The sequence below is a fragment of the Stenella coeruleoalba genome, assembly GCF_951394435.1.
Source record: "Stenella coeruleoalba genome assembly, chromosome: X".
Lineage (NCBI taxonomy): Eukaryota > Metazoa > Chordata > Mammalia > Artiodactyla > Delphinidae > Stenella > Stenella coeruleoalba.
In genome coordinates, this window is record NC_137152.1 from 22383769 (window position 1) to 22403993 (window position 20225).

The 20225-nt window shown below is 39.8% G+C and overlaps 2 protein-coding genes across 7 annotated transcripts in view; one reads left to right on the forward strand and one right to left on the reverse strand.

Annotated features, from left to right (window-relative positions):
- The window catches only part of IL1RAPL1 (interleukin 1 receptor accessory protein like 1), a 1345156-nt gene that overhangs the window by 737514 nt on the left and 587417 nt on the right, over positions 1-20225 (forward strand). The gene's annotated exons all lie outside the window — the stretch shown is intronic.
- LOC307180175 (uncharacterized protein) lies at positions 6853-11111 on the reverse strand (the record flags this gene model as incomplete). The annotated part of the gene is made up of 1 exon (XM_079910310.1): positions 6853-11111. The coding sequence occupies exon 1, from the start codon at positions 11062-11064 to the stop codon at positions 6853-6855; it is 4212 nt and encodes a 1403-aa protein (XP_079766436.1). The 5' UTR covers positions 11065-11111.

Sequence of the window (20225 nt, forward strand, 5' to 3'; positions counted from 1 at the left end):
ACTGTTAAGCTAATGGGCTAAAATTGTTTTTTTTCATTTTAGATTCTTATTATAGGTAAGAAAGTATGTCATGGAGCTATAGAATCAGTGGGAACAAAACTATATCTGTTAGCTAGTAATAATTCCAACATTAAAAGGTCATATTCAGTGTAGTTCAACTCTGGAATTTCAAAAATGTTTATAGTAATACGTTAAAGAGTTTAAATAACTGACCTGAGGTCAGGCAGTGAATAAATGTTGGAGATTGGACTTAAACCCTATCAACCTCACCTTAGCCCCATACTCTAAACCCTAAACACTCCCAATGGGAGATAAGCGTTTCTGTGATTTAAGGTTTGGTAAATTGGACAACTGTGTGTCTTGGGATCATGCTAAAACTGCAGGTTTTTAGAGTCACATAAATGTTTCTTAGCCATGTAAGTCTTGGGTTACCCATGGAGTAGATTAGTCACAAAATAATTATAGGAGTCAGAATTAAAATAAAATAAAGTTCAGATTAATTATAGCTCACATATTTCACTCTTTTATATTTTTGTTTCCTTTTTGGGCATAAATACAAATTGAATATTTTAAAATTATTTCTGTCAAAACAAATTTTGTAATGCTCATTTTTGTGTTGTTGTTGTTTATAGTATTTGGTTGAATTAGGATTTTTAAAATTTGAGTTTACCAAGCATAACACTTAAAGTCCAAAGGCTAATCCTATTTTGTATCTCAGAACTTTGGGCAATGAGTAACACACAGTTTCTCAATAAATATTTATTGAATTATGAATATTAATTTGTCTGTCAAATATTTTTTCAGCTACTAGACTAAGGCCTTTAATTGAAAAATGTTTCCTTTTAAGAAATGCTCAAATTCTGATACATCTTTCTTCTTAATAGAGTATGTTTCTAAAGCCTATTGAGTATTTAAGGGTGTTATTGAATATATATCAATAATGCTTAATGGAAAATCTGTTCCTTCTTAAGACAGTGATATGTACCATCCAACATAATGCATTTGTTCCAACTGATGATGATAAAAATATGACTCTCAGAGATGACAAAGTATACTATGTCCTAAACCTAGCCAGCTACGGCTGACTTCCTCTCTAGAAGTCAGCTACTTGTTGTCTGATTTAGGATGGCCTCAGATGGAATAACTGGGGTGGCTAGAATCTAACTCTGTGAGACTTTCATCCTCCAGAGGCTAGCTCAGGTGTGTTCTCATGTCAACAGGAGAAGTGCAACAAAGGAAGAAGAGATGTGTAAGTACTGATTTAAGCCCCTGCTTCATTACTTCTAAGATCCCATTGGCCCAAGCAAGTTACATGGTGGACTCAGACTCAGAGTGGAGGTTACAGGTTCAAGGGTATGGGTACAGGCAGGAGTGAAGAACTGGGACTATTAATACCACGCATACTTAACTAATTGAATCTAATAAAGTGTATTTGGAATTTGCACTATAACCTTCTCATTCCCTAATTAGAACTGAATCGTAAAAGACTACCTTAAACAATACACACAGACACACACACACACACACACACACACACACACACACACTTTGTTCATTTTCTGCTTATCCTGTACTTTTTGCAAATATAATTCATTACCTAAAATATTCATTTCTGTAGAGACTAAGCAAAAGAATAGCAGGCTTTTAAATAGAAATACCACATGGTATGGACTTTGTGTTCAGTATACAAGACAAATATTATCTACATGTTATTTATCAAGTAAAATATGTGTGTGTGGACACTTTATTTACAAGCATACCTTGCAAGAAAAGCACATTTTTAAAAATAAAAATGAGCTGATCATTCTACAAACATTCCAGTTGCCTATCATAATGAAATTGTGTTACGTGTCACTCTTAAAGCAATGGAGATGGCATTTGCACATCAGTTTAATTGCTTTGGATTAAACACTGAAAGATGAGAGCCAAGAGAGCTTATTAAGCTGAAATGAGGGCAAGTGATAAAAAAGTGATATTATGTCAACACTACATCTGGAAGTCTTTTGCTATTTCCATTTTAAATCCTAATTGGCAAAGTTTCTTAAAATTACCATTGAATGCCATAGAGTCTTGAAATATAATTTTAAAAATTAGAAGGTTAATGCAGGAATTGTGCTTGATCAATCCGATTTGAAAGCCAAGCTAGAGTTTTCTCTATTAATATTTACTTGTTCTTAATGTACTAGGCTGTAAGCTTTTGAAAGGCATTGTCTCATTTATTGCTGTGTCTTTAGGGCTTTGACCTCGTCTGTCCTGTTATAGGTGCTCAATAAATATTTGTGAATGAATGAATGCAAAGTATGGCAACCCCATCGTAGTTACTGTTAAGCATTTTAGGTGAGGAGTTGGGCACTACTGGTTTTGATTGGTGCCTACAATTGTACCCACAGGCTTCTTTCCACTCTGAAACACTGGGTGGTCACTGGCCTCCTCCCTCTCTTTATAGGTGAATCATCAGTCATTAAATACATAAAGTCCTCAGCCACCTACACTGAAGCAGGCTATGTGGAGTGGGGAATGGGTGAGGCAACTTAATTTGCAATTCAGAAGGTCTCCTGTTGGGATGTTTGATTTGGGGCTTGCATTAGCAACTACCATTTGTTGGCTGTGTCCACAGCGTCAGAAAACTGATAACCACATCATTTGATAAATCAGCGATAATGCTGATCTCACTCATTTGCATTGGAGAATTAGCACCACTTCCAGGTGGCCCCCATTGCTCATCAGAGGGATTTCACATTTGCCAGATAGCCTATATTGTTAGATCATCTGAAACATATCCTCTAAATTTGGTGAGAATAACTCCTCCATTTCAGTCATTCTGGATAATTTACTTTGTGGAATGTCTCAGCAGCTTACAAATATTATCTTCTTTAATACTTATAACAACTGTGTGAAAAGGGTCCTATGAAATATCTCCATTTTGCAGATGGAAAAATTGAAGCACAGAGAAGTTAGGTGACTTACCTATGGCCCCACAACTAGTAAGTGGCAAAGCCATGTTTTGAAATTAAAACTGGCTGGCTTCAGAGGTTTGTGCTTTTAACAACAGGGCTGTGAACCCATAGGTGACTGAGGTTCCCCTAAGGACCCTGAAAATGAAGTATTTTGTATGCCACAGTTTTATTGTTGTTTTAAATTTTTAATTGTGGTAAAAAACATGAAACATAAAATTTATCACCTTAACCATTTTTATGTATAAGTTCTGCAGTGTTAGGTATATTCACATTGCTGTACAACAAATTTCTATAACTTTTTCATCTTACAAAACTGAAACTACTTACTGAACAACTCCCCATTTTCCCACCACATCGTTTTTAAGTCCTGTCATCCCAAACATCTAATAAGACTATCAGGCTGTTATCACGTGACAATAACAGGGAAGCAAAGACAGGAGGACATTGTCTTATTTGCATACATTGGTATATGCCCAGAATTCAAAACTTCTAAGAAACATAAATGCACCAAAAATGAGGTGATTTGAAATAAAAAGGAGTATCTTACTGGTTTGTCTTCTTCTTGTTCCTTAGTTTAGCCTTGGAATTTTGTAGAAGGAAACATATGTTATAGTTCGTCAGAATGACCTATGACTGAATTGTGAATTCAGGAATATTTTCTTGGTTCAAATCCAAGAAAACAAAAAAAAGCTTTATTTAATTTTCTTATTTCTTATCATCATAATCTCTGTTTAAAGTTAAATTATATTTAAATAAGTAATAATTCTCATTTAGTATTCTTCTGATGTTTTAAAAAGACAATTGTGACATTCAACACAGAGTTAGAGAATATAAATGTACATTACATATGATTATAATTATAGTAAAATTTTAACCATTCAAGTAAAAGTACTAATGCTATATAAGTAAATGCAAAGTCATACAATCTATGTTTGAAAAAATAAACAAAAATTTGAAAAGGATGTTTATATTAATTTACCTTTTCAATTCTTTTTTAATATTTACTACCATATTTGATTCACAAATAATCCTGTGAAATCGTTTGAACTGTGCTGTAATAAAGGATGATATGGAAGTAGACCCAGATCCAGATTGGTGGTACTTAGGCTGAGTACTAAGCTATGAGCAGAGAATGGGAAGGAGTTCCTGCTTGAGGGTCTCCACCAACACATGGAGGTGAGGATGAACACGGCACATTGGGAGCACCAAGTGTTAAGTACTGCCAAAGCCACAGATGTGAATGGGGAAGTGGTAGGAGATTGGGAAAGAGATACAAGACAAATCCTGGTCTAAAAAGACCTTGTATAGCTAAACAAAATAGTTTGAATTTGATTCCACAGAGTGTGCAGATTCAGGGAAGGATATTAAGCAAAGGAGTGTGACTTGGTCAGAAATGTCACAGATGAAAATATTTTATCATTAATCCATTTGCTAGTGTCAGGACTCATTCAAGGTGGGTGATTGTTCAGCTATTAAGAAGGAAGCCTGAGAATTTCTCTAGGCATCCCTCAAAGTTAGAGTAGAAACAGTTAGGGATAAGAAGGGTATGCAGATAGATTTTCTATTTTTTAAGTTATTTAAAATTACTTGGTAATTAATTCAGTTACTTTGTGAATTATTCTAACACCAAACAGTAAAGGTTCTAATAGGATCAGGAAAAAGATGAATGTCATCGTATTTGGACATGTTAAATGAAAGATGTTTACCGGTCATCCAAGGGGATGTCTCAAATAGCAAATATCATTACAATAAAATTAAGTCTTTCAACAAAAATAACTGTTAACAAATATATTTTTCTGATATTTTCAAATATTCCATTCTTTTCAAGCAACCTTCCAGAAAATCAGGAAGATGATATTTTTGAGTGATATAAATCTTTACACTTACATATAAAATATTTTAAAAGTATTTTCCACATGTATGAATTTACTCAGGGTTTTTTGGGGGAGGGTGTTTGAACTAGTCATTTAGTTTCTTACCTTACATTGTTATCCTAAAATATATTGTTTAGGAGCTACAGAAATAATTTTTTCAATTAGCATATATATTTAAAGATATCTTCATATCACAATTATTCATTCTTTCCCCTATAATTCCGTTGTCATTTTTTTCAGTTTATCTAAACTTATTTTTTATTCACTCATCTGTTACAAGTCAAGAAACTTTTACCCTGTCTCTCTTGTGATTATTATCCTGTCTGATGGAGACAAAATAATTGAGACAGAATAGAGGAGCAAGATGAATGGCAGACAGCAGGTGCATTTGTATACTATGAAGTGTTTGCAAAATAATAAGCACCACATGAATAATACATTTGAAGAATATTGTCTGGCAAATGATATTGAGTTATATATCCAAATCGTCCCTCAATTACTGAAGAACGAATTACAAATGCCTAATTCATTTAGATTTATCAGACAGAGAGAGAACTCACCATGTAGTGCATCTAGTTAGAGTAAAAAGCTACTGTTTATTAAGAAAGGATTAAAATCTTTACCTATATGTATAATTTGAAAACCTAAGAAATATACAACTATAAGAAATAAGGAGGGCTTCCCTGATGGCGCAGCAGTTAAGAATCTGCCTGCCAATGCAGGGGACATGGGTAGCCCTGGTCCGGGAGGATCCCACATGCCGCGGAGCAACCGGGCCCTCGTGCCACAACTACTGAAGCCCGTGTGCCTAGAGCCCATGCTCTGCAGCAAGAGAAGCCACCACAATGAGAAGCCCATGCACCACAGCGAGGAGTGGCCCCCATTCACTGGAACTAGAGAGAGCCCGCACTCAGCAACGAAGACCCAAAGCAGCCAAAAATAAATAAATAGATAAATAACTAAACAAATAAATTTAAAAAAAAAGAAATAAGGAATATATAAATATAAGGAACCTAAAGAATAAACATGTGATAATATATAATAATAAAGATATAATTTGAAAACCTAAGGAATATATAATAAATATATAATTACATATATTTAATTTGAAAACCTAAGAAATGCATATATAAATATATATTTTTTTGCTTATTTATTTATTTTTATTTATTTATTTTTGGTTGTGTTGAGTCTTCATTTCTGTGCGAGGGCTTTCTCTAGTTGCAGCGAACGGGGGCCACTCTTCATCGCGGTGCGCGGGCCTCTCACTGTCGCGGCCTCTCGTTGCGGAGCACAGACTCCAGACGCGCAGGCTCAGTAGTTGTGGGTCATGGGCCCAGTTGCCCCGTGGCATGTGGGATCTTCCCAGACCAGGGCTCGAACCCGTGTCCCCTTCATTGGCAGGCAGATTCTCAACCACTGCGCCACCAGGGAAGCCCCTATTTTTGCTTATTTTTAAGTCTGGTGTGTGGGTTTTTTTTTGAGGAATTAAACATCTATGGCATATTTGCCATTGATCATAAAGTTGACTTTTATATAACGTAACAAAACTATCATTTGCACTAATATTATTACGATAGTTTATTTTCAGCTTAAGTACTTATGCTTATTTCTTTCAAATATTTAATATTTTATTAATTTAAAGTTAACTTGAATTTCAATATTTAATATATCTTACATTAACCCTGACAATAAACTTAAGAAGTAGATATAACTATTTACAGGTTTATAAACAAGGAAATGGAGATTCAGAGAAGTCAGGCAATAGGCTTGAGGTCAGTAAATTGCAGAGGTGGGATTCTGACATGGTGGTTAGCACCATAGCCCATTTTTTGTTTTTCAGTAAATCATTTCCATTTAAAAAAAAAAAAAAACGCATAGAGTTGTGCTTTTGTGTAATTTGTACACCTGCCAATGTAAAATACTGAGACATTAAACACCAAAATGGAGTGAAAACTTAGAAACCCTTTGATCCAATACTCTTGTGTTGTTTTAAAAAAGATTAAAAAGTAATGCAAGACTCAGGGCTTTGGAGGGGTTGGTCTGCTTCTCTTCATTTTACCTTCTGACTGGCTTGCTGTATGCTCACTAGGTGGAAGGGGCTGAGCTGTCTGGGCTGTTACTCTTGTCACAGCCACTAAGGGCTGCAAGGTTCTGAACTGTATTGGCTGAGGCTGTGGCTGCAGCTGCAAGGCAGAGGAGAGCTGAGATCCCTGCTGAGGGAGGTTTGGCCCTGGGTGGCTCTGGGCAGAGCCCAGCTGAGACAACACATCTACCTGGGGCTGCAGAAAACCCTCCACTTTATTGAGGTTAATGGCCGTCGCTTGCTGAGCAGGTAAGTCCGTTCTCTGACTGACCGAACTTTGTGCAGGAGCCTGTGACACTGGCTGCTGAGGATGTGAAGTTGCGGGTTGTTGAAGTTGTTGCTGTGGAATCGGGTGGCAGAAGCACTGCTGCTGGGTGTTCAAAATGAGTAAGCTTGGTGGAAGCTGGAGTAGAGCTAAGGGCCTGAGACTGGGAGCATTTTTAACAATAAATTGAACACATCCTTGAGAAGGAGCCGGTGGTGCAGCAAGCAGCACATTTGGTGGCTGAGCGCCTGCAGGCTGCTGGCCAGTCTTGATCCTTGTTGGTTGGTGGCCAAGAGTGATTCCTCCAGGCAGGGGGCTAGGCTTGATCCCTGTAGACAGGGGGCTGGGCTTGATCCCTGTTGGTTGGTGGTCAAGCCTGATTCCTCTGGGCAAGGGGCTGGGCTTGCTTTCTGTAGACAGGTGGCCAGGTCTGATCCCTGTGGGTAGGGGGCCAGGCTTGATTCCTGTTGGTTGGTGGTCAAGCTCGATTCCTCCAGGCAAGGGGCTGGGCTTGCTCCCTGTAGACAGGTGGCCAGGTCTGATCCCTGTGGGTAGGGGGCCAGGCTTGATCCCTGTTGGTTGGTGGCCAAGAGTGATTCCTCCAGGCAGGAGGCCGGGCTTGCTCCCTGTAGACAGGTGGCCAGGTCTGATCCCTGTGGGCAGGGGGTCAGGCTTGATCCCTGTTGGTTGGTGGCCAAGAGTGATTCCTCCAGGCAGGAGGCTGGGCTTGCTCCCTGTAGACAGGTGGCCAGGTCTGATCCCTGTGGGCAGGGGGTCAGGCTTGATCCCTGTTGGTTGGTGGCCAAGAGTGATTCCTCCAGGCGGGAGGCCGGGCTTGCTCCCTGTAGACAGGTGGCCAGATCTGATCCCTGTGGGTAGGAGGCCAGGCTTGATTCCTGTTGGTTGGTGGCCAAGAGTGATTCCTCCAGGCAGGGGGCTAGGCTTGATCCCTGTAGACAGGGGGCTGGGCTTGATCCCTGTTGGTTGGTGGTCAAGCCTGATTCCTCTGGGCAAGGGGCTGGGCTTGCTTTCTGTAGACAGGTGGCCAGGTCTGATCCCTGTGGGCAGGGCGTCAGGCTTGATTCCTGTTGGTTGGTGGCCAAGAGTGATTTCTCCAGGCAGGGGGCTAGGCTTGATCCCTGTCGACAGGTGGCAAGGTCTGATCCCTGTGGGTAGGGGGCCAGGCTTGATTCCTGTTGGTTGGTGGTCAAGCTCGATTCCTCCAGGCAAGGGGCTGGGCTTGCTCCCTGTAGACAGGTGGCCAGGTCTGATCCCTGTGGGTAGGGGGCCAGGCTTGATCCCTGTTGGTTGGTGGCCAAGAGTGATTCCTCCAGGCAGGAGGCCGGGCTTGCTCCCTGTAGACAGGTGGCCAGGTCTGATCCCTGTGGGCAGGGGGTCAGGCTTGATCCCTGTTGGTTGGTGGCCAAGAGTGATTCCTCCAGGCAGGAGGCTGGGCTTGCTCCCTGTAGACAGGTGGCCAGGTCTGATCCCTGTGGGCAGGGGGTCAGGCTTGATCCCTGTTGGTTGGTGGCCAAGAGTGATTCCTCCAGGCGGGAGGCCGGGCTTGCTCCCTGTAGACAGGTGGCCAGATCTGATCCCTGTGGGTAGGAGGCCAGGCTTGATTCCTGTTGGTTGGTGGCCAAGAGTGATTCCTCCAGGCAGGGGGCTAGGCTTGATCCCTGTAGACAGGTGGCCAGGTCTGATCCCTGTGGGTAGGGGGCCAGGCTTGATTCCTGTTGGTTGGTGGTCAAGCTCGATTCCTCCAGGCAAGGGGCTGGGCTTGCTCCCTGTAGACAGGTGGCCAGGTCTGATCCCTGTGGGTAGGGGGCCAGGCTTGATCCCTGTTGGTTGGTGGCCAAGAGTGATTCCTCCAGGCAGGAGGCCGGGCTTGCTCCCTGTAGACAGGTGGCCAGGTCTGATCCCTGTTGGTTGGTGGCCAAGAGTGATTTCTCCAGGCGGGAGGCCGGGCTTGCTCCCTGTAGACAGGTGGCCAGGTCTGATCCCTGTGGGTAGGGGGCCAGGCTTGATCCCTGTTGGTTGGTGGCCAAGCTCGATTCCTCCAGGCAAGGGGCTGGGCTTGCTCCCTGTAGACAGGTGACCAGGTCTGATCCCTGTGGGCAGGGGGCCAGGCTTGATCCACGTGGGCAGTTGATGGAACATGATTCCTGCAGGAGCTGTGGCCCTGGTGGTAGAGTCCTGCATGGGCTTGGAGCCTCTCCCCGAGGCCTGGCATCCTTGACCAGCGTCCACCACTCCGATGATATTCAGGCCAGATGATATGGCCAAAACTTGGGTCCTTTGTGATGAGCCCGCAGTGGACAGGGCCGTGGCAGGAAGCAAGCTAACTCGATTCACCTCCGCAGAGAATTTCTGGGAAGGACTTGGTGGCTTAGGAGCAGAAGCAGGAGATGGAGATTTATGAGAGCTGCTTGCCTGCTGTGAAGTGAAACTGTCACCACTGGAGCTCCTTCCTGATTTCAAGGGAAGTGTGATGGGTGGAGGTGGATGTTTGGCTCCCTTGTCTGGCACTGAAGACTGAACTGACCCAGTCTTAGGCTGTTCTGGTGCTTTCCCTGGAGAAGGTTGCCTGAGACCAGCTGAGTCACTGGAGCTGTGTGATACCTGCACTGGACACTGGGCGCTCTTTTGGACCAATTCCTTGGACTGACTGACCACCCTCCCCACATCAGTCTTTGGCCCTGGCACGAAACTATAGAAATGTTCATCTGTGGAGGATTGCGGGGGAGACAGCTGTCTCTCACGTCTGACTTTTTTATGGGAGCTCCTTTTTCCAGAGATAAGTGGATCATTAAGCGACTGCAAGGTCAGCTTAGTTGTCTGGGACTGACTGCCCTCTTCACACCCAAATACAGAACTATCTTGTACCTCATGGGTTGGCCAGACTGTTGATTGTGAGTCATCATATTTGACAGATTTCTTCCTTTTAGCATATTTCTCCATGTCCACTTCAGAAGGTACAGCCAAGTCACAGGGTGTCTGTTTCCACACATCTACACAACTTCCTGTTTTAAAAGTTTTGAGGCCATAATTCCCACCTGTTTTACTTTCTCTTATTCTTTTGCAGGAAGTCAGGGCTCTTAGCTCAGGAGGAGGGGGACGAGACAGCTCCTGCTGCCGATTCAGAGAGGCCATAGAGTACCTCTTGAAGTTCCTTTTCATGGGAAGAGTGTTCATCTTTTGTTTGTTATAGAGCAGTCTGTTTTCAGTGCAGACTACTGATATAGAAGGGTCTAGACACAGTGGTTCAGCCGTAGCTAAGATCAGTTGGCTCTCAAGCAAAAGTTTGTCCTCCTGGGTCCAATTCTGATTATCGCTGGCTATGGCCTCTACATCACAGGCTAAAGTCTGCATCGTGGGACGTAAGAGAATATGCCTGCTTTGGTAATGGGGAGGTTCCCTGTCACTGGACTGCCTGTAGTCCCGTATTTCTGCTATGACACACCCACAATAAAAAACGTTAACCTGAGACTTTTCCAGGAAATCCACCAAAACAGGAGGTAATTCTTCTGCATCCAAGTATTCGAGCAATTCCCCTTCTTCATAGGGCAGTCGAATGGTCTCTGCAGATGATCCATTTTCCCCCTTGAGCATCAGCGAATAGCCCTCGTTTCCTGGGTACAGGTTGACCACCAAACACGACAATGACTCTCTCCTAAGAAGCTTCTCTAACAGGTTCACATTGCTTCTTAATTCCTCCGTTACCCCAGGCTCCTTTTCACATTCTTCAACATAAATGTCATAAAGTTTTTCATACAGAGACTTTTCCCCATTAGATGAGTATTGCCTTTTTGGAGGTCTCTGTTGGGCACTTGCAATGACATAATCTGCACGATCCAAAGCTCTTTCTAGAGATTGTTGCATTTTGGTACAAAATAGGGGCCCTAAAAGAAGAGAAAACGTTATTGACGAAGCGGGTGAAAATCGCGTCTTTCATATGGATGTGTAGTTCTGCAAGCTGCCCCAACTCCACAGTGGAACTACCAGCCTAACTTCAGTACGGACACCAAGAAACCCGCCTCCAAGGAAGTGCTACACAAAATTCTTGTGAGTTTCTGAAAATACCTGTATCTATAGGGGCGGCAGCCTCTGAGATAGGTCTCGCCTCGCCTTGCGTCCTTGATCCTGACTAAGCCGGAAGTCGACGTGGGGGTTTGACGGGCTTCCGTGCGCCTGCGTGCTGTGCGTGCGCCTGCGTGCTGTGCGTGCGCCTGCGTGCTGTGCGTGCGCCTGCGTGCTGTGCGTGCCTGTGCAGTGGGCTGTCCTTTGGCCTGCATTTCGTGTTCTCCTACCTGTACTTCCTACTGGAGAGTCGGGCCAGGCGTCCATATCCAGTCTGTGCAGTTGTGCAAGGTAAACGCAAAAAATGTTTTTTAGGAATCGAGGCAGTGTTATTACTTTTTTAATATGTAAATTCAGAACTTTTATTTCAGCAAAGTTTTCTTGAATCATTGTCTGAAAATGTTTCTTCTGTTTCTTTGATTTGCTTTTTTCCCTTCAAGGATTTCACTTATAAGTATGTCGGATAATCTCTTCCTGCCTTTTTTTTTTTTTTTTTTTTTGCGGTACGTGGGCCTCTGACTGTTGTGGCCTCTTCCGTTGCGGAGCCCAGGCTCCGGACGCGCAGGCTCAGCGGCCATGGCTCACGGGCACAGCCGCTCCGCGCGGCCTGTGGGATCTTCCCGGACCGGGGCACAAACCCGTGTCCCCTGCATCGGCAGGCGGACTCTCAACCACTGCGCCACCAGGGAAGCCCTCTTGCTGCCTTTTCTATCATATTATTTCTAAAGCTTTTTGTATTACTTTGTTTTCGTGTCTCTTTTCTATTCTATCCTTTATGATCTTATGTTAATTGTGGATATACCTCTTCTCCCTCCGGAACTGTATTCGTTTTGTATTGCTGCTATAACAAGTTACCACGAACTTGGTGGCTTAAAACAACACCTGTTTTTTTTGTTGTTTGTTTTCCCCCTCATAGTTCTGCAAGTCAGAACACAGAGCAGTGTCAGTTTAGGGTCTCAGAAGTCCAAAATCAAATTTGCCTGGGCTAGGCTTCTTAACTGGAGGATCTGGAGAACAATCCACTTGTAAGCTCATTCAAGTAGTTGGTCAAAGTCAGATGTGGTTATAGGATTAAATTTCCTTTTTTTTTTTTTTTGCCAGTTGTCTGTCAGGGGCCACTCTCAGCTGTTAAAAGTTGCTCCTGGGCTTCCCTGGTGGCGCAGTGGTTGAGAGTCCGCCTGCAAATGCAGGGGACGCGGGTTTGTGCCCCGGTCCGGGAAGATACCACATGCCGCGGAGCGGCTCGGCCGGTGAGCCATGGCCGCTGAGCTTGCGCGTCAGGAGCCTGTGCTCCGCAACGGGAGAGACCACAACAGTGAGAGGCCAGCATACTGCCAAAAAAAAAAAAAAAAAAAAAATTTGCTCCCATTCTTTGGCAAGTGTCTTCCTACATACTCAAGCCAGTGATTGCATATTGAATCCTGTTTATGCTTTTCGCACCTCTGACTTCCTCTTCTGTCACCAGCTGGAGAAGATTCTATGCTTCTAAGGGCCCATGTGGGGATAATCCAGGATAATAGTCCCTATTTTAAGTTATGGTGCCACATAACGTACTATAATGACAGGAGTGGTAACTCATTGTTTTCATATGTTCTGAGATTTAGAGTGGGCCATATTTCACTGGCCATTTTAGCAATTCTGCCTATCATAGGTACTTTGTAATTTAATCCTCATTTATTCCGTTTCTCCTGAGCTTGACCAGCTCGTGTTTCATACTTCATGTTGTTTTTTCTTTTGTCTTTGAAGTTAAAAAAAGAAGTTTATGATTCCAATTCTGCAATGCTTATTTAAGTACAAAATTCCTGTTGGAGTGTCAAGTTAAATTTTTCCTCTGCTTTGTGCAAGTGTGGATTTGGACGTGTGCAGATGTGTTCTGCAATGGTTTCAGCTGCTGAATCGATTCTCATTTTTTGGCCTTTTTTCCCCCGAACCAGCAAAAGAAGACACTTTGAAGTGGGTAGGGTAGGGAGATTGCATGGCTTACTTGATTTCATATTTTAAGGTCACCTCCTTTTGCTGCCATTACGATACATAGATTTTATTATTGTTAATGTTGGTGGTTGTGGTGGTATTTTTAACAAATTTTACATTTTTTCACAAGTCTTAATTTCTTCTGATTCTTTGTCACAGTCTTCGTTCATTAGAGCCCTTTACCTTCAGTCAGTTCCTTTTTTCCCTTCACCACTAAGTCTTAGAAGCTCATGTTTCCTCTCGAAGGTACCTCACTCTTCCTAAGAAGGGATGAACACCTCTGGTCCTGTGCTTTTTCTATACCCCTTTCTTTTGATTTCCCAGTAACCAGTGCTCTAATATACCTGGTCTCAAATCATTTCTCAGTATTTCCCATCTTAGAGTTTGACCTCAGAATCTCTTGCAAATTAATAAAAATAAGATCATTAACCCAGGAGAAGTAAAAAGTCAAGATGACAGGTCACAAAATAAGGAATACAAAAGCTATTTAAGTATATGAAAAAATCTTCAACCTCACAATTAATAGAATTGCAAGTTAAGACAAAAATAAAAGACCATATCTTTACCTATTAGATTGCCAGAGATGAAAACACTTCATAGCTTACCATGTTAGCTAATGGTATGAGGAAACAGGCCCTCTCAGACGCTGTTGTTGAGGGTGTTAATTGGTCCAATTCCTGTGGATAACAAAGAACCTAGTGATAGGATTTGCCCCCCAGGATTGGCTTCAGGGTGGCTGGGGCTCATAGGTGGGGATTTTTCACCACTGGCTTGTACTCATTAACAATTTACATACTTTTCAATTTTTTTTAAAAAGTGCCACATTTACCCTGTTATTTTGTATACCATTAGCACACAACTGGACCCATCAGTGGGGTGCAGCAATTTTTCATTCTGAATAGCTAACATAAAAGTGCTCAAGAGGAAACAAATAAAATGGACAAAAACCTAAGGAAATCCCGGTATTTAAGGGGAAATGAGAAAATGAATCGAGGCACAAAAGGAAAATATGCTCTGATAAAAACTCAAGATGAATGGACATAAATAAAATTAAAATTTCATATTGTGCTCAACCCAGATAACGGAGGAAAGCCAGGTAATTGACAACTCTAGTAACAACGTTTTCTGAGAAATACTAGTGAAGAAACTCAGACCATAGTAGAGAAAGGGATGGGCTTGTGTTGAGAAAGTGAGGAGAATAGTTCACACTACCACTGAAACATTTTTATTAGTGAAGGGAAAGAGGTAAATCATAGGTAGATATAGAGGACACACACACATGCACATGAACATAGAATATCTGTGTGTAAAATCTGTCAATAATGCACCCATAGATCAGGGAAATATAACGTGCATAATGATATTATCAATAATATTATTTTGGAATTTTGGGAAAGGATGTAAGCCCTCATGTAGACTTTTATTCGACAAATGAGAAACTAACATACCCAAAGCCACAATTCAGATTAATAACTTATTCATGTTATGTGCTTTATACATTATAGACTTAATAAATGGTAAATAAAAACATCAGTAAATGCAAAGTCAAATTATGTAGCGATGCTTTGTACAATTTGGATACCAAATAAGTCCATATTAATAAAGAAAACTAGAAGCCAGAAGCAATGTAATAGCTTTTGCAAATTAGTCACCAAGGTGGTCAATTACTGTTGTATTCAATAGGCTAGTGAACAGAAGGGTTTTGAGAGTGGGAATGATTACAGTGCTGTTACATAAATTGTAGCTTTGAGAAAGCACTCAAGGAAAAGATGTCTAGTTAATCATTATGATATTCTTCATGTATGTATGAAGAATAATTTGGGAAAACCCTGCATCCTGATAAGACTGAATATAACATGGTTGAATTCCTCCATTCCATAAGAGTTCTCTCTCCCTTTTGTTTTCTTGCTTGCTATTATCATAACGGACTTTTAAGGAAAAAGCAGATTTTGTGGCTGGAAATCATGTATACAGTAGAGCCATTTTCAGTACTTTGTAACAGTTGTTTCATGTGAGAAGAACGTGAGAGATAATCTTATAGTATTGGCAGAAAAGTATTTTGACAGCTGACTGTTACAAAGTATCCTGTGTAATTATTCCACCTCCCCTCTGACTAGGGATAAGTGTTTTACATATGACCCATACTAATGAAAATACTGAATTTCAAAATGTCTGTTCTACGTTGACATCTGCAAATATTTAACTATCCAGTTCTAGAATCCCCTTGGTGATTCATTCCTCTAAAACTAAGAGAGCAGACCTAATAACAAGCCCTCATTCATGGTGATGTGGTGATTTATTTATTTATTTATTCATTCATTCATTCATTCATTCATTTATCTCCCTACTGCTGCATCTAGGGAGGCCTTCACATCAATGGCAGCTCTTTCTGGCGATAATATGAGGCAAGTGTAACTTAATATCAAAATGTATGAGACTTCACTCCCAGAAAGAGTGTTCTATTCATATTGAGCCTTTCTATAAAAATGAAAAGTTGGATCTGCAGAACAGAATTGGAGGAGGGCTATATTTGCAGTAGGATAAGGAGATTAAATATAAAGAGCTATAGGATTTATCTCTTTTATGAGTTGCTGGAAAGGAGCTTAAGCTTTTAAAAAGTGGTGACCTTGATATAAATTCCATATTTAACCAGTAGTGAAAATATTATGAAGAATGAAGAGGATGTGGAAGAACATCAGGCATAAGTGTGAAGATTCAAGAGGTGCAGTGAGGTTGACAATCTAAGCCGTTAAACCATCAGAGCAGAAAATGGTAACATCAATAAAACATACTATGTAACAGTTTGTCCATTAGGAAGTGTTTTTATATCAGGATGTTATTTACTTCTCACAACAACTCTATGAGGTTAAGTATCCTTATAATTTTATGATCAGGTAACTGAAGTTCAGGGAAGATAAGTTATTTGTCCATGATCACACAGCTTGTTAGTAGATTCTTCTGCCCTTGCAAATGTCCTTTTCTTTTTATATTCTTTATCACATTTTGATAAAGATGCGACCCATTCATATTTTACTTTTAACTTTTAATTATATCTCTAATATCACTCCATGGCATTACATTCTGCCCACCCGAGTGTAAAGTATTTTATTCCTGTATTCTTTGTTGACAAGAATCCGTAGTATAATTGTCACGTTCTACCATGTTTATATTTATGAAGATATACAAATCATTAGCCCATTTTCTTTTCTCTGAAAATGGCCTATTTAAACCATTTGTTCTTTAAGTGAATTGTAGGTGATTCAGATTGATGGCTCTTCTTTCTAGTCAGAAAAATCTAAAAATTGCAGTTGACTGGAATTGATACTAAAATTGCCTAAAAAGTATTGAAAAGAAACCAACTGTGAAATGTGCATAAATTATATAGAATAAAAAAGTCTCTTCCCAAAAACATCTAATTCTGCCTTTAAATTAAATTAACTCACAGTTTAATTCTGTTCTCCCCCCCATTTTTGTTTTCGATATAGAAATAAAAGACTTTCATCATAGATAGGAAAATGCAAAAGCAGCTTAATTTATTAAATGTACCATGTTTAAAGAGTGTTATATGTAATATTTGCAAATGTAGAAATATAATTTGTTTACCTCTTTTTTTTTTTAACCTCCTGGGAGACTTGTAGGAATTTACGTATAATGTAGATTAAGCACTCGGATATTTGTTTCCTAAACCACTGTATAGGCCAGGATCTAGTCAGCTAAAGCAAATTCTTTATAAGCAGTTCAGTAGGGAGAATTTAATGTGGTAAATGGGTTATAAATATGTTAGAAGAACTGAAATGGTGGGACATAGGCAGTCCAGGGGTTAGCAACCACCCCTGTGTCTGAAGGGAAGAAGAAAGGAAGGAAGTGGTGTTAGCAAACTCAGAAGCTGAAACAACAGATCCTCTCAGAAAAATCCAACCTGGAAGTCAGTTGGCAGGAGAGCCTGGGAAATGGAGGGCATATTTATGGGATAAAGTGGTAAACAAGCAGATAAGACTTCCTTTCCCATGGTACTTACACTGTATGGAAGGGAAAATATATACCTATATAAAGAAATAAAATCAGGAAAATATCAATTAGTGATAATTGATAGGATAGATATAAAATAGAGTGGTATACTGAAGAATTATAAGCCTTTATTTTCATGGATTTTTTGTATTCATTGATTTTATTCAAAATTGCATTGAGATAATATTTACCTTAATTTTTGAGCACCCCCTCACTGGCATCAGAGTAGTTCCATTGGGATAAGACTAATGTTTCAAAGGGCTTCTAGCTATTTTGCTTGAGCAACTAGGTGAATGGTGTGTTTATCAGTGAGACAGGGGAGACTAGGGTGAGAGTAGATTTGAGGGTAGAAGTAAAGATTTATTTGTGGGTCATGTTAGATCTAAATAAATTTTTTAGATTTCAATTGAGTATGATAAATAGGCAACTGGATATATAAATCTAGAGTTCAGATAGAGGTGAGAGCTGGAGATAGAAATACAGGACACAACGGAGAGTTGGTATTTAAAGTGAGGGTTAAATGAGATTATATAGAGGGAGATTAAATGAGATAATGCATATAAAGATTTTTAAAAACGATAGCTTTATTGAGATATAATTCACATATCATAATATTCTCCCATATAAAATGTAAAATTTAATTCTTTATTGTGGTAAAATATACATAACAAAATTTACCATTTTAACTATTTTTAATTGTACAATTTAGCGGCATTAATTACATTCACAGTGTTGCTCAATCATCACCACTATCCATTTCTAGATATTTTTCATCATCCCAGACAGAAACTCTGTACCCATTAAGCAGTAATTGCCCATTCCTTCCTCCCCACCGCAGCACAGGGTAACTGCTATTCTAATTTTATCTCTAGGAATTTTCCTATTCTAGGTATATTATATAAATGGAGTCATACAATATTTGTCCTTTTGTGTCTTGACTTATTTCACTTAGCATAATGTTTTCAGGCTTCTTCCATGTTGTAACAAGTATCAGAATTTCATTCTTTTAAAGTCCAAATGATATTGTATGTATATACCATGTTTTGTTTATTTCTTCATCTTTTGGTGGACATTTGAGTTGTTTGCACCTTTTGGCTATTGTGAGTAATGCTGTTATGAACATTGTTGTACAAGTATCTGTATACATCTCTGCTTTCAACTCTTTTAAGTATATAACTAGGAGTGGCATTGCTGGATCATATGGTAATTCTTTGTTTAACTTTTTGAAGAACCTCCAAACTGTTTTTCCATAGCAGCTGCACTATTTTACATTCCCACCAGTAATGCACAAGGGTTCCAACTTCATATATTCGCCAAAACGTGTTTTCCTTTTTTTTTTAATAGTTATCATAATGGGTGTGAAGTAGTATTGTATAAAGCTTTTTGTGCAGTGTTCTTTCCCCCACCATTTCCTCTCAGTAGAATATAAGTGTCATAAAACCAAATATTTTGTATATTCACTCCTTTATCCCCAGCTGGGCCAAGCATATAGTCTTTGCTCAATAAATATGTATTGACTGAATGAATGCATTTTAAATGCTCAATAAATGATATTTAATTCACTCTTCTAATAAATGATAGTTAATATATTAATTCCTGTATTATGTTGAGTGTCCCCTGTTGGGCTTAATGGTTTTGTTTTGTTTCTGTGAAATGACTTGCCTTTGCTATGAGAAGTTTAAGAGGCAATATGCTGAATTTACATAGAATGAAACTGCCTCAAACCATAACAACGGAAAAGGAGGGGAAAGACTTGAAAAATATGACATTAGAAAGCGATGGAAAAGCAGGCAAGATCTCACATGTTATCTTCAAATTGGAGCACTCGGTGCTATGAACATGTAAATTCAGGAAGGTGGCTGCAATCTCTTCTTCAAGGAGACTATCTAGCTTCCGTTTCCATTTCCCCCAAACCTTTCTTGAGTGAGGAATAGTTTTCCCGGATAAAGATACACTGTTCTATCTTCCTTGTGTCTGTAGAAGTTGGGCCACTTTCTAAATATGCTAAGTTCAAAGAAGTCACTCTACATGAGAACTCTGACTGTGAATTTCAGTAAACACTGTGTCTTCAAAATTACACCAGTCTCCAGAGTCTGGAAATATGCACCTTGGTCGATTTTATGGAATAGATTCAGTTTTTGTCTCCTATATGTAGTTAAGTATACAATATAAATGCCCATTATCACTAAGTTTATTTACCATCTTCACAGTTAATTTTACTTATCACTTATATTTTTATTTTGAAGTCAAGGAGAGCAAAGCTATAATCAGGAAATACTGACCTGCAAAGTAAAAATGAATAAAACATATGCCATTATTATATTCCAAAAATATTTAGAGAAGTATTCGTAGAAAAAAAATCACTGATTTATAGCAGCTATTTGCTGACATTGTCAAGATTTGGTTTACACACAGTAGCGGAAAAAGTATTGATATGTTTTTAAATTTCAGAAAATTGGTATAACTGAAAAATCTATTTGTACATGGGTAAATTTCAGCAAACTCTGGTAGTTCTCTGTCTTCTTTAAAGATCAGTGTAGACTTTCTTTTACTCTATTGGAAGTTTCCCTGGAATTTTCATTGTAAAATGAGAGGTGGGGTGCAGGATTAACCATGTGTCTGGATCCTGGTTCACCACTTTTCCACAGCATTCTAGGAGCAAGATTTAATAGTACAAGAACTATTATAATCACGTTAGAAAAAACTGCCTGTGTGCTGCTTGGAGAGAAAAAAGTGATTTGCAACTGACACAAATGTGGCTCACACATTTATTCTTCTGTTCCCTTATCTTTCCTTTATGTTTCTTTTTTTAAAAATTTATTTATCTTTTTTATTTTCTTCCAGGTTTATTGAGATACAGTTGACACATAGCATTGTGTTAGTTTAAGGTGTACAACATGAGAGTTTGATATACAGACAGACTGTGAAATAATTACCACAGTATGATTAGTTAACACATCCATCACTTCACATATTTAACTTCT